At 50.9% G+C, this 14619-nt stretch overlaps 1 protein-coding gene across 1 annotated transcript in view; it reads left to right on the forward strand.

Moving 5' to 3' along the window:
- Positions 1-283: 283 nt before the first annotated feature.
- LOC118626872 (bone morphogenetic protein 8B) overlaps positions 284-14619 on the forward strand; it is a 28187-nt gene continuing 13851 nt past the window's right edge. Inside the window, exon 1 of the mRNA XM_036256885.1 lies at positions 284-929. Coding sequence (XP_036112778.1) covers positions 596-929 — 334 coding nt within the window. The 5' untranslated portion in view covers positions 284-595. The remainder of the gene's footprint in view (positions 930-14619) is intronic.

A 14619-nucleotide genomic window follows, 5' to 3' on the forward strand; every position in this document is an offset into this window, starting at 1 on the left:
GACCCTGACGACCCTGACGGCTGGTCTGTGAACTCCCAGTCTAATCCGCCCACCACTCACCAGCAGGTGGAATCTCCCGGGCGCCACCACCCACGACATCAATTACATCTCAGAGCTCTTCCCCGGAAGGTGGGTTATTTGGCTCCGCCCTCACGTCCCCATTGGCCCGCCCTGGAGGGGGCGGGACCCAAAGGCCTCGAGCTGGACCGGCGGCCGCAGCCTCGGCGGGCGATAGAGACCGCGGGTTGGACTGAGCAGGGCTCGTGGGTCCGCACCTCCCTGAGCGCCCGGACTGAGCGGGCTTCGGCAGCAGCCCGACTGGAGGGCTCGGCGGCGACAGGCAAATTAGCCGACGGTCCCCCGTCCCCAGAGTAGCCTCGGCCCCAGGTGCTGGCGTCCACGGCCACTCGACTCAGAACCGCGACAGGTGCCGCGCGCTGGGCTCGCTGGGGACGGCGCTGAGGCCGCGGGCGACTCCCGCTCCGTCCCGCCCGCCCCAAGCCCGGCCCGCCGCTCGCCGTCGGGGGTGCCCCGGCCCCGGGCCGGCGGCGAAGCGGATGCGCGTCGGGTGAGCGCCGGCCCGGTCCAGCCCGCCATGGCCGCGCGCCCCGGGCCGCTGTGGCTCCTGGGCCTGGCGCTGTGCGCGCTGAGCGGCGGCGGCCCCGGCCCGCGCCCCCCGCCCGGCTGCCCGCAGCGCCGCCTGGGCCCGCGCGAGCGCCGCGACCTGCAGCGCGAGATCCTGGCGGTGCTGGGGCTGCCCGGGCGACCCCGGCCCCGCGCGCCTCCCGCCGCCGCCCGGCTGCCCGCGTCCGCGCCGCTCTTCATGCTGGACCTCTACCACGCCATGGCCGGCGACGACGACGAGGACGGTGGCCCCCGCGAGCGGCGCTTGGGTCGTGCCGACCTGGTCATGAGCTTCGTCAACATGGGTGAGTGCGGGCTCCGGGATGGGCGTTGGTGAGTCCGCGGTGACCGCGCGACACCCGCGAGAATGCGTGTGTGGGGACAGCGGGCCGAGTGTCCGGGCGCTCCCACGGGGGGCCCTCGGGGAGGAACGCGGGCTGCAGGGGAGCGTGCGCATCCTTGGACAGTGGGTGCCCCTGCAGTGAACCAGGAGTCATCGTGTGGTGGACAGGGCCCCACAGGGCAGTGGGAACTGCCCAGGTCAGGGTGGCCAGGTCTGAGGGGTGTGGGGCTCAGTTAGCTGTGGGTCGGGCAGGGCAGACGCAGGAATGCTAGTCTAGGGGTGTGCCCAGTCACCCCGCTCTCAAACACACCCAAGGGTAGGAATCATGTAATGTCAGGTGGACCTGGGCAGTGCCAGGAAGAGTCTGGTCCTGGGGAGACGGATGAGTAAACAGAGGCTGTGATGCTGTCACTGTGATAAGGGCAGTACTGAAGAGAGGGACAAAGTTCATTGTAGAACACCCGGGTCACATCACCAAAATGACCAGATCGAAGAGGAAAACCCACATGTCAGCCCTGGCCGGTTTGGCTCAGCGGTTAGAGTGTCGGCCTGCGGTCGAGAGACCCGGGTTCGATTCCCGCTAAGGGCACGGACCTCGGTTGCAGTTTGTCCCCGGCCCTGGTTGGTCCTGCGGGTGGCAGCCACTCGATGTGTCCCTTTCACATCGATGTTTCTCTCTCTCTCTCTCTCTCCCTCCCACTCTATCTGAACAAAAAATGGAAAAATGTCCTCAGGAGAGGATTTAAAAAAAAAAAAAAAGAAAACTCACATGTCGGAGTCCACGGTAGCCTCTTCCAGAGCCTGTAGGTGGGGGTGTGGCTGTCAGGGGATCAGGTAGACCCAGCAAAATGGGGAAGTCTGTGGTCTTGCCATTCATGCTCAGAACCTGGGACATGGCTTGATATGCTGTGAGTGTCCAAGCCTCTGGAATGGCCCAATGGGCAGCTGGACCTTTATTGTTCTCCCATGCAAAGCCTAGCTTTTCCTCTTGGTAGCCAGATCTTGAAGCTATTTACTCTTAAAGTCTCAAAGATATCTTTATCCATTATTAAACTCTTTAATGTACAGTCATGAATATTTGTTCCTCATCCTCTCTGTCTCCTGTTTGTAGCAAGTAAGGGGCAGGGATGTGGGCTCAGGTAGATGCCAGACTGGACCTGAGGACTCAAGACTGTTGCTCAGCTCAAGGTGGGGAGAGCTGAGGGGCTAAGAGAAGGGACAGGACCCTTGCCCAGGCCACCAGCCTTCCTTTACCTACACTCCTACAGCATTTCTTGATTCTCCCAACAGCCCAGTTAACAGCCATGATATTCATCTGCATCTCCCAGAGGAGGACAGTGACGCTTGGAAAGGCAGTGTCATGCCCAGGATAGCACAGCCTCTCTGTGGCTGAGCCAGGACAGGCCCAGGTGGTGTGGCCCTACATCCAGTCCTCAAGGACATTTCTGCTGTGATGGGGGCAGACTTTTAGGATTGAGGGAACTTTCAGAGCGATTCAGGCAGAGGAACCCAGAGGATGGAGCAGCAACAGGAATTGTGGGGTTCTCAGTTATGTGCTTCCTACACAAAGGCACGGAGAGGGGACAGCCAAGGAGGCCTGTCCCTCCCATTCCAGAACTGATGGTGGGCTGAGGTGGGGGAATGAGCAGTAGGAGGCAGCTGTTAACTTCTGCAGAGAGCCCAGTACCAAGCACGGGACTTGGGTCACTGAGTTCTAGATGCTGCCTTCCTGGTTAGAGGGCAGGGTGGGGACTAGGGACAGAATATGTGGAACTGAGGCTGGAGCTCTGTACTTGGGACAAGCTGACCCAGGGCTCAGGACCAAGAAGAGCTGTAGATGGAGTCACCCGGAAAATGACCCCAAGGGAGCCATCTATTACAGTGAGTCACGGCCCAGCCCATGTCCTGCTTCAACCCGCATCCCCTGGGTCAAGGCGTGAAGAGCCCTAGTGGGAGCTGCTGCTGTGATTCAAGCAGCTTCCTGAGCTCAGGAAGACCTGGTTCCCCTCCTGACTCTGCTGTGTGATCTTAGGCAAGTCCCTCCCCTCTCTGAGCCTCAGGTCCCTTCTTGTAAAATGGGGCTCCTAGTGCTCAGTGCATCCTCAGAGTTGTGTGTTTGGTTGATACATGGGAGGAGCAGAAAGTCAGCCCCCTCTTTTAGGGTGACCCTGGGCCTCATCACTGCTGAGTCCAGTCCCTTCCAGCTACCACCCAGCCTTGGTTCAGATGTGACAGGAATGTCCCCATGTGTCAAACCCAGAAACAGAATTTAAAAGCCAACCACAGGTGTTTCCACCTAATTTTAGAATAAAGACTAGCATTTGAAGTTCCATAGCTCTAGAAGTCCTCATTTTACCCATGCGGCACCATGCAAAGCTGATTTACCAGCCTTGTTTCATGGACTCAGAGAGTTTGAGTGGCCAGCTCAGGGCCACACAGCACATTCATGTCATCATCCAGGCTGTGGATTCCAAGTCCCAGCTTCTTCCTCCACCATCTCTGTGTATTTTGTTAAGATCTAAGGCCTGTGGGATCAACAGGCTAGTCCTTGTGCAGTGGAAGCCCAGTTGTGGATGGGCCCAACCAGCTGTCAGAAGGGACTTCTTTTTTTTTTTTATCCTCACCTGAGGACATTTTTTTCCATATTTTGTTCAGAAAGAGTGGGAGGGGGGGAGAGAGAGAGAGAAACATCGACGTGAAAAGGACACATCGAGTGGTTGCCACCCGCACGACCCAACCAGGGCCGGGGACAAACTGCAACCGAGGTACGTGCCCTTAGTGGGAACCGAACCCCAGGCTCTCTGGACCACAGGCCGACGCTCTAACCGCTGAGCCAAACTGGCCAGGGCAGAAGGGACTTCTTTATTCTGACATACTAATTGCACTAGTAGAACTCTCAGTGAAAGTGGTTTTAACTATTAATTACCTAGACTGATTTGGGGGAGAGAGGATCAGACACCTAGCAGGACTCTTTTCTCATTTGGAGGCCCTGTCCCCAGGCCCCTGAACCACGTGGAGTCTGATAGCAGAGTTGCTGTGCTATCAGTGCCCATGCCCAGTCTCCCACACCTGCTGCCTCTGTTGGCCTCACCTGGCTCCTGAGAAATGAGACCTGGTGCCAGCCAGGTCCCTGACCACAGTGGCAGCCTGTGGAACCCAGTAGCCCTAGGCCTCTGTGGCCAGACTTAGAGGCTCTGCCTGGCCTGTTTGTTAATCTTATACTTGTAGAATCTTGGCTTCCTGTGGCCACAACACAGTAATGGGGGCAGATACTCATGTGGAGCAGACAGAGCCTACCCCTGGTGTCCCGTGGGCTCGGGAGGGGACAGCTCTGAGCTGGAGCAACACCCAGTTTCTTGTCCTCCATGTCCTAAGTCAGGCTCCTTCTCTACTCTGGGCCTCTGGTTTCCCATCCTGTCTACAGTGACGGTGTCAGAAAAACAAGGGGCCTCCCCCAGCTCTGACCCTGTAGCTCTGTCAGAGGTACCTCCTCACAACACCACCCCATCCCTCCGAGCACAGGTATGACTGGCTGTACCTCAGGCTGGCTCAGCCCCTCCTGAAGGAGCAGAGACAGGAAGGATCAACTCTGCTTATTCCTCCAGAATCCTTCTATACCACATGTCAGTGTGGTGACAGGTACTCCTCTTCCAGATTGAGAAACTGAGGCACAAAAGCACCGCAGGCAGAAGTCCAGCCAGAAATGAATGGAGCCATCTTCCCTTTTGTCCTGCCCCTTCCCTGCACCAGACTGATTTTGTCCTGGATCTTGGGCGACTGAGGACAGAGGTGTTGACAAACTGAGGCTGTTGGATTTGGGAGAGGCAGAGCTTGCTGGGAAAGAGGCATTGGGCCCAGGTCCTACTCAGCCCCGAGACCTCAAAGGGCTGACTCTGTACCTCCATGAGCCCCAGGGTCACTTTCTTTGGTTCTTCACTAAGGAATTCTTCCATTTTTTTTACCAGTTCACTCAAATAGTCATGTGGCACCTGCTCTATGCCAGGCACAGTTCTAGTTACTGAGATATGACTGAACAAAACAACATCCCTCCCTCATGGAGCTGATCTTGTAGTGGGAAAGACAAATAACAAACACAAGAACCAAACACAGTGGATTGTCAAGTGGTCTAGAGAGTGACACCCCTGTCTGGACACAAGGAGGGGGTGGACAGTGGGAAAGTAGACAGGACTGGGGTGGAGAGTTCTGACCTGGGACTTAACAGAATTTTCATTTTGACTCGACCACCTACTCTTAGTGTGATCTGTACTTTCCAGTCCACCTCTCAGATCCTCAGTTTCCTGTTCTGTAAAATAGAGATGCTCATAGTACCCACCTTGTGGGGCTGCTCAGGGATCGTGTGAGATGACACCCAGGGATGACCCCATGCCTAGACCTCCACACCTGTTCCTTCATTTGCATCTCACAGTTATTGTCATATCTTTATTTTATTTTAATTTTTTTTCTTTATTGATTTTTAGAGAGAGATAGAAACATCTATGAGAAAGAACATGGATTGGCCGCCTTCTGCATGCTCCCCACTGGGGATTTGGCCCAAAACCTGGGCATGTGCCCTGACCAGGAATCGAACCAGTGACCTCTTGGTGCATGGGTCAACGCTTAACCACTGAGCCACACCAACTGGGCTCACATCTTTGTTTTAAGGAGTGAGGTTCAGAGAAGTTAGGTGATTTTCCCAAGCCACACAGCAGGTGGTCTCCCTGCCTGTACACCCTCTGCTCTTCTCTTACGTAGATGCTGCCTCTCCACCACCCTGAGGCCTGGCCCATCATTAGGTCCAGTAAGTGCCTTTGAATCAGAATAGTATTGAATATATGCTGTAAACTGAGAATTCTGTTTAAAAAATATCTTTGTTTTGGGATTTATAAAACTAATGCATGTTCATTGTAGAAAATTCATGTGATATAGATTTATTATAGAATTTCATTATAGAAAATTCAGACCATATGTTTAGAAACATAATATGGAAGCCACTAGTAATCCTCCCTCTGCGTCAGAGAAAATCCACGTTTTAATCCTTTGATACAGGTCCCTGACCAGCCCTGATATTTTATCAATATAGATACTAACATTGCAATTATTTTTTACAAAGTGGGACATAAATGCCCACTGATTTGCTACTTTGTCTTTCATTTAACAGTAAATCCTTTTTCTATCTTAAGAGCTTACTATTAGAGGACCACATGCCCAGAGGTATTTCTCTTAATTTTTTTTTTTTTCATCCTCACCCGAGGACACTTTTCCACTTTTTGTAGAGTAGGAGGGAGAGAGAGGGGAAGAAAGAGAGAGAGAAACATTGACGTGAAAGGGACACATCGAGTGGCTGCCACCCACACAACCCAACCAGGGCCGGGGACAAACTGCAACCGAGGTACATGCCCTTAGCGGGAACCAAACCCGGGTCTCTCTGGACCTCAGGCTGATGCTCTAACCACTGAGTCAAACCGGCCAGGGCCCAAAGGTATTTCTCTTTAAAAAAACCTAATTAGCCCGGCTGATGTGGCTCAGCGTTGATCTGTGCACCAAGAGGTTGCCAGTTTGATTCTGGGTCAGGGTACGTGCCCAGGTTGTGGGCCAAATCCCCAGTGGGGGGCATGCAGGAGGCGGCCAATCAATGTTCTCTCTCATCGATGTTTCTATCTCTCTCTCCCTCTCAAAAAAAAAAAAAATTAGCCCTGGCCGGTTTGGCTCAGTGGTTAGAGCGTCGGTGTGCGGTCCAGAGAGACCCGGGTTTAGTTCCCACTAAGGGCACGTACTTCGGTTGCAGTTTGTCCCCGGCCCTGGTTGGGTCATACGGGTGGCAACCACTTGATGTGTCCCTTTCACGTTGATGTTTCTCTCTCTCTCTCTCTCTCCCCCTCCCACTCTATCTGAACAAAAAATGGAAAAATGTCCTTGGGTGAGGATTAAAAAAAAATTAAATTAAATTAGCTTAAAAAAATCTGTTGACATAAAATCGTAAGATATTTAAAATGTACATTGTGGTTATGTGAGATATATATATATATAGTTTAAAAATTCCCTTCATCTAACTTTTTTTTTTTATCCTCACCCGAGGACATTCTTGCATCTATCTTCAGATAGAGCAGGGGGGAGAGAGGGGGAAAGAGAGAGAGAAAGAAACATCGATGTGAGAGACACATCGAGTGGTTGTCACCCACACGACCCCAACAGGGGCCAGGGATGAACTGCAACTGAGGTACGTGCCCTTAGCGGGAACCGAACCCAGGACTCTCCGCATGGTGGGCTGATGCTCGAACCACTGAGCAAAACTGGCCAGGGCCATCTAACTTATTAACAGATTCATCACCTCACATATTGATCTTTGTGTGTGTGTGTGTGTGTGTGAGAACATTTAAGTTCTCCTTTAGCAAATTTCACTTATACAACACAGTGCTATTACCTATAGTCACCATGTTTTATATTAGATCGTCAGACCTTATTTATCTTATAATTGAAAGTGTATACCCTATTATCAACTTCTTCCTATTTCCCCCAACCCCAGCCCCTGGCAACCACTTTACTTTCTGTTTCTATGAGTTTAACTTTTTATTTTATTTTTAAAATGTTTTTATTGATTTTAGAGAGAGATAGACACATTATTTGCTGCCTCCTGCACACCCCCTGCTGGGGATCAAGCCCACAACCCCTAACCAGTGACCTCTTGGTACATGGGACCACGCACAACCAACTGAGTCACCTGCAGGGTGAGTTTGACGTTTTTAGAAAAGATTCCACATATGAGTGATGCTATACAGTATTTATCTTTGGCTTTTTCACTTAGCATAAAAACTTCATGGCTCACCCTGGCCGGTTTGGCTTAGCAGTTAGAGAGTCGGCCTGCAGTCCAGAGAGACCCGGGTTTGGTTCCCGCTAAGGGCATGTACCTCGGTTGCAGTTTGCCCCCGGCCCTGTTTGGTCGTGCAGGTGGCAGCCACTCGATGTGTACCTTTCATGTCGATGTTTCTCTCTCTCTCTCTCCCCCTCCCACTCTATCTGAACAACAACAACAAAAATGAAAAAATGTCCTTGGGTGAGGATTAAAAAACACACAAAAAAACCTTCATGGCTCACAGTTCATCCATGTTTTCACAAATGGCAGAATTTCCTTCTTTTTCATGGCTGAGTAATAATCCATTGTGTGTGTGTATATGTATATATATGTATATATACTGTGTTTTCTTTGTTCATTTATTGATGGACATTTAGATTATTTCCATATCTTGGATATTGTGATAATGCTGTAATGAGCAGGGGAGTAAAGATATCTCTTTGATTTAAAAAAGCCCGGCCAGTGTAGCTCAGTGGATTGAGCATTGCCCCATGGACTGAGAGGTTCCGGTTCAGTTCCCAGTCAGGGCGCGTGCCCGGGTTGCGGACTTTATCCCCAGTAGGGGGTGTGCAGGAGGCAGCCAATGATGTGGCTCTCTCACATTGATGTTTCTATCTCTCCTTTCCTCTCTCTCTAAAAAAAAATCAATAAAATATTTTTTTTTTAAAAAAGATATTTCTTTGAGATGCTATTTTCATTTCTTTTGGGTATATACCCAGAAGTGGGATTATTAGATCATAGAGTAGTTCTATTTTTAATTTTTTGAGGAGCCTCCATTAGGATTTCCATAGTGGCAGCACCAGTTTACATTCCTACCAATAGGACACAAAGGTTTCCTTGTCTCCACACTCTTGCCAACACTTGTTATCTTGTCTTTTTGATGATATCTCATTATGGTTTTGACTTGCATTTCTTTGATGATTAGTGATGTTGAGCATCTTGTCATCTACCTTTTGGCTATTTGTATGTTTGTTTTGGAAAAATGTCTATTTGGTTCTTTTGCCCATTTTAAAATCAGATTGTTTGTTGTTGTTTGCTATTGAGTTGTATGAGTTCTTTATATATTTTGGTTATTAACCCCTTGTCAGATATGTGGTTTGCAAATATTTGATCCCATTCCAAGGGTTGCCTTTTCATTTTGTTGATGGTTTCATTTTGTTAATGGTTTCTTCCCAAGAATTAAAGGTGGGTCCCTTTTCCCCAAACCCTGTCTGGCCACCAGGATGGTATTCCCTGTGAATCCCTGATGACTGACTCCTCTTCCCCAGCCCTCATCTCCTCAGTGTTTTCTTATCATTCTGGGGTAAATGATTGCTGTAGCCCTCAGCTGACAGAGGAAGCTGAGTCTCAAAGAGTATGAGTGACTGGCCAATTCCTGGGAGCTCAGATCCACAGGAGCAGATGTGAGAACTGAGTCACTGCAGTGAGGAGGGTTGGCCCTGGAGTGGGAGATCAGAGTGGTTAATCATTCTGGAGTAGGACACACGGTTTTAATCCTAGGTCGCCCATTTGAGAGCTATGAGATGTCAAACAGTTTACCTAAAATATCTGCATCTCAGTTTCCTCACCTTTACAACTGAGATAATACCTGTGTCATAGTATAATGGTTAAATATGTAAGGCATTTAAAAACTTAGCAGCCCCAGTCGGTTTGCTCAGCGGTTGGAGCGTCGGCCTGCGGTCCAGAGAGACCCGGGTTCAGTTCCCACTAAGGGCACGTACTTCGGTTGCAGTTTGTTCCCGGCCCTGGTTGGGTCATGCAGGTGGCAACCACTCGATGTGTCCCTTTCATGTCAATGTTTCTCTCTCTCTCTCTTCCTCTCTCTCCCTCCCACTCTATCTGAACAAAAAATGGAAAAATGTCCTTGGGTGAGGATAAAATAATAAAATAAAATAAAAAAAATAAAAACTTAGCAAATGCCTGGCTCTGCTCAAAATGGCAGTCAGTATGATGAGGCCTGCTGTGTTTATCCACACCCCCTCCACCCCATCATTTCCTTAGGGAATAGTCAACTAGTGAAGAGTACAGATCCAGGACTGGGCTGCCTGGGTAAACACAAGCAGAAATGGCCTGTGCAACATGCCCAATGTGGTGCCTGACATGGGTCAGTTCTTAAAAATGGGAGCTGGCACATTATTTCCCACCTCTACGCATTTGCCTAGAAAACTCTGTTTCCTTTCTTCTTGTCAAAATTCTTCCAGTCTCAGTTATGTTTTATAGAAAAGTATCTCTGACACCCCAAGGCATCCTCCATGGTCAGAGCCTCCATGCTCCATCGTGTGTGTTATTCTTAGGATTCTAGTCTCTTCCTGCTTGTAGATTCAGGTGTGTGTCTACCCTCTTTCTCCTTCTCCCCAGGAGACCATGCACCGTGAGAACAGGGACCCAATCTGACTTCCTGCCCCTCCCCCTGCCAAGCACCCCATCTCTGTGAGTCAGGTGCTCGGGTGGAGGAGCCTGGCTGGTGGGCGAAGCAGGGCCAGCCCTCTCTGTCTTTTCAGAAGCTGACGATGGGTGCGGCATGTCCCTGGGTCCTCCCCCGGGATCCTGAGTCCCTTCGGGGTCTTGCTTGGAGGAAGGTGGCTTCAGCAGGCATTCTCAGGGCACCTGTTGACAGCAGAACCTTGAAGACAGGTGTCCCCATCCCAGTACTGCCACCCAGGGGAACTCTAGGGCCGCTCATTTTATTTATTTATTTATTTTTCTTTTATCCTCACCCGAGGATATTTTTCCATTTTTTGTACAGATAGAGTGGGAGGGAGAGAGAGGAAGGGAGAGAGAGTGAGAAACATCGATGTGAAGGGACACATCGAGTGGCTGCCACCCGCACGACCAACCAGGGCCGGGGACAAACTGCAACCGAAGTACGTGCCCTTAGCGGGAACCGAACCCGGGTCTCTCCGAACCGCAGATCGACACTCTAACCGCTGAGCCAAACTGGCCAGGGCTAGGGCCGCTCATTTTATATCAGCTCGAGCCTGAAAGTCCACGTGGAGGACCCCAACCTGACAAGTGACCCCTGGCAAGTCTGCCCCTTCTGGGCCTCAGTTTCCCCACCTATGCAGAGTCGCCCTGAAGGCCTTTGCAGCTCTGACCAAAGAATGTGCCCACCCCTGCCTCCTGATGGGGGCTCCTCCAGGGGTGAGGCCCAGGGTGGAGGCACAAGCGGCCCACCTCCTCATGGGACACATTCCCCAGGGGAGAGAGGGACGTGTTCCCGAGACCACATCTTTCTGGGAAGCGCCCACAGTTCAGTTTTCCCCGGGTCTGAACTGGAGGGATCGCATCCTCCTTGCTCACATCTCCTTGGATCTGTTTTTGGCCGTGGCCGGCTTGATGTGGTGGCGTGTGCGGTGTTCCCTTTAATTTGGGTCTGAAGCCGTCTGAGGCCCGGACCGGTAATTATGAGTGCAAGAGCCATTTATGGACAGAGCTTGAAAAAAGTCAGTAATGAGAACTGACTAAAAATACCTCAGCAATGAAACCCTGGGCCTCCTCTCAGCAGCACTGAGATTTCTGGCTCAGGAAGCCCTTCAGGAAGCAGAATCGATAGGTGATCAATTCTGTGGCTCCCCAGTGGGCCTGCACGGGCCGTGGGGACCCGCGCCTTGTGTTAGGTCTGAAGTGAGCCCCTTGGCCTCCGTTACTGGCAGGACCAGCCAGACAGGCCCAGCCTGTCCGCCTCTGGGGCCCTGGGGGAGCCTGCCCTCCACCTCAGGACTGGCCAGTCCCACGGGAAAGTGAAAAACATGAGTGGCCTCTGATGGAGACACTGTGATATGGAAGCCTCTCTCAGACCAGTAGCAATTCCCTAGCTCAAGGGCTAGGGGTGCTGGACACTGAGCCACTCTCCTGGGGACCAGGAGCCCTTGGGAGAAAGGGGCCTGGCCCCCCTCTGGGCCACTGGAACACAGGGGGTTATAAGGGGGCCACGGAGAGCTTCCCGCTTCCACTTCGCATTGTTTGGTCTCTGCCCCCAAACTGCTCACCGGCCATGGGGCGGATGAACCAGGGACAGGGGCCCCTGGGATGGGGAAAGGGCGAGCCCAGCAGGCTGATCTGTGGGGTCAGAGGAGGACAAGGGACTTTCACAGCTAGACTGAGAGGAAAGCAGCCTTCAGACATGGGATGGGGGCCACGCGGAAGAGGGTGGCTTCCAGGAGGGACGCAGGGGAGGGTGTTGGCAGCCAGTGGACCGGCAGGGCCAGCTCAGGGGGGTCCTGGAATGCAGAGCTGAGCTTGGGGGTCCTGGGGCCCTGCAGGGCTGGGGAAGAGTTTGAGGGCAGGAAGGACAGACGGTCAGAAGACTCTAGTCTCTTAACAGCTGCCTTGGGCTGGAGGAAGTGGGGGTCTTGTGAAGTCTTACTTTTGGGTCAGAAACAAGATAGACTTAGGTCATCTGGGTGACTCTAAATTTTGTCCAGGGCACAAAAATAGCTGAAGCCTTTGCTGGTGCAGGGCTGGTGGGTGCAGGGTGTGGCATCGGGAGGTGTAGCCTGTGAGGGGCGGGTGCAGGGCCTCAGGCATGGAAAGGCAGAATGTTGACTGGTCGTGGCGGTAGAAGCCGCCTCCTGCCCACAGGGGCCCTTCCGGCAAACGTGGGACCGGAGGTTGTTTAATGGGGTTGGAGGAGAAGGCTCAGAGTCCCATTAGCGCATGGTGATTCATGATTGTTTATTGTTCCGGAAGCCACATTAAGGCAATCCAGAAACTCATTTTGTTTGCTGCTTCCCCAGACAGAAGCTGGTTCGGTGTTTGAATATTTTTGGCAGCTTTTGTAATTTTGTGGGAAATAAACATGTAGAGGTCCCTATTGAGCAAGGCATAGCTTTGTCTGTTCCTCGAACCCAGTGAGTAGCTTTGAGCACATGGCTTCTTTTTTTTTTTTTATTGTTTTATTTTTTTTGTTACAGATGTTTCTCCTTTTTTACCCCATTGGCACCCCGCTCCCCATCCCCCCACGCCCTGTCCCCGGCTTTGTTGTCCATGTCCATTGGTTATGCATACATGCATATAAGTTCTGTGGTTTATCTCTTCCCACCCCTCCCACCCCCTCTTCTGAGGGATGTCAGTCTGTGCCCTACTTCCATGTTTCTGGGTCTATGGTATTCCTCAAACTGTTATGTTCATTATATTCCGTATATAAGTGAGATCATGTGGTATTTGTCTTTTTCTGCTTGGCTTATTTCACTTAGGATAATACTTTCCAGGTCCCTCCATGTCGTCTCAAAGGATAAGAGATCTTTCTTTCTTACAGCTGCATAGTACTCCATTGTGTATATGTACCACAGCCTTTTTATCCATTCGTCTACTGATGGACACTTGGGCTGTTTCCAGACCTTAGCTATTGTAAATAGTGCTGCTATGAACATGGGGCTACATATATTCTTCCTGATTGGTGTTTCAGGCTTCTTAGGGTATATTCCTAGAAGCAGGATCACTGGGTCAAATGGAAGTTCAATTTTTAATTTTTTGCGGTAACACCATATTGTTTTCCATATACTTGGCCTCTTATACTTTTGCCATTGTGGCCTTGGGACTGTTGTGTCAAAGGATAAATTCATAAGTAATTTTGCAAGAGGATATTGCCAGATTCCTCTCCATGGCATTCCTACTAGCAACGGGTGAGAATGTTCACATCCGCTCTTACCTATTTCTCAGAGGAATTCCACACTGAGTTCCCTAGGACAAGCACCCCCACCCGTTCCCATTACTCTTGATCATTTATGATAGATATGACATCCCCTATTTTACTTGTTTTTTGTTTGTGTTCTGTCTCCCCAATAGACTGTAAACTCCATGAGTGCAGAGACCTGACTTATCTGTCCTGTTACTGCTGTATTTCCTATGTCCAGAACAGTCTTATATACAGTAAGAATTTTTTTAAATCCGTACCTGAGGATGTTTGTTTATTTTTATTTTTATTTATTTATTTATTTTCATTTTTTGTTCAGATAGAGCGGGAGGGAGAGAGAGGAAGAGAGAGAGAGAGAAACATCGATGTGAAAGGGATACATCGAGTGGCTGCCACCCGCATGACCCAACTAGGGCCAGGAAAAACTGCAACCGAGGTACATGCCCTTAGTGGGAACCGAACCCGGGTGTCTCTGGACCTCAGGCCCACACTCTAACCGCTGAGCCAAACTGGCCAGGGCTGTTTATTGATTTTTAGAGAGGGAGAAAGGGAGGGAGAAAGCAAGAGAGAGAGGAGAAACATCCATATGAGAGAGAAAAACCTATTGGCTGTCTCCCACACATGCCCTGACCAGGGATCAAACATGCTACCGAGGTTTGTGCTCCGACTGGGAATTGAACCAGCGACTCTTTGGTCTGCAGGCTGATGCTCCAAGCGCTGAGCCAAACTGGCCAGGGCGATAAATTTGTTCATAAATCGAACTTGATAAATTAATGAATAAATAAGTGAGCAAATGAGTACAGAAAAATGTCACTCACAATCTCCCCTTCCCTCCACTCCATGGTCTTAAAATTTCTGACATGGGCTACTGATGGTATCTTGGCACAAAGTTGGGAGATTGCAAGTCAGGCCCATCCTAAACTGTTGAATGACCGCCCCGCCCAGCCCATTGCTTATTTACAAAGACCTTTCACAGTCCCTGAGGAAAGCTGGTCAGTATCTTTATTCTCAGTTCACAGAGAAGGAGAGGAAGCCAGGAGGAGAAGTACAAGCCTGGCTGGTGCAGGGTCAGGCCTGCAATGGCCGTGGCCACAGCACTGTGTGCTGCTGAAGCTGCCTCACTGGCTAAAGCAAGCTTCATCTGAAGGTTAATGAGGAGGAAACAGA

The sequence above is a fragment of the Molossus molossus genome, unplaced genomic scaffold, assembly GCF_014108415.1.
Source record: "Molossus molossus isolate mMolMol1 unplaced genomic scaffold, mMolMol1.p scaffold_m16_p_12, whole genome shotgun sequence".
NCBI lineage: Eukaryota > Metazoa > Chordata > Mammalia > Chiroptera > Molossidae > Molossus > Molossus molossus.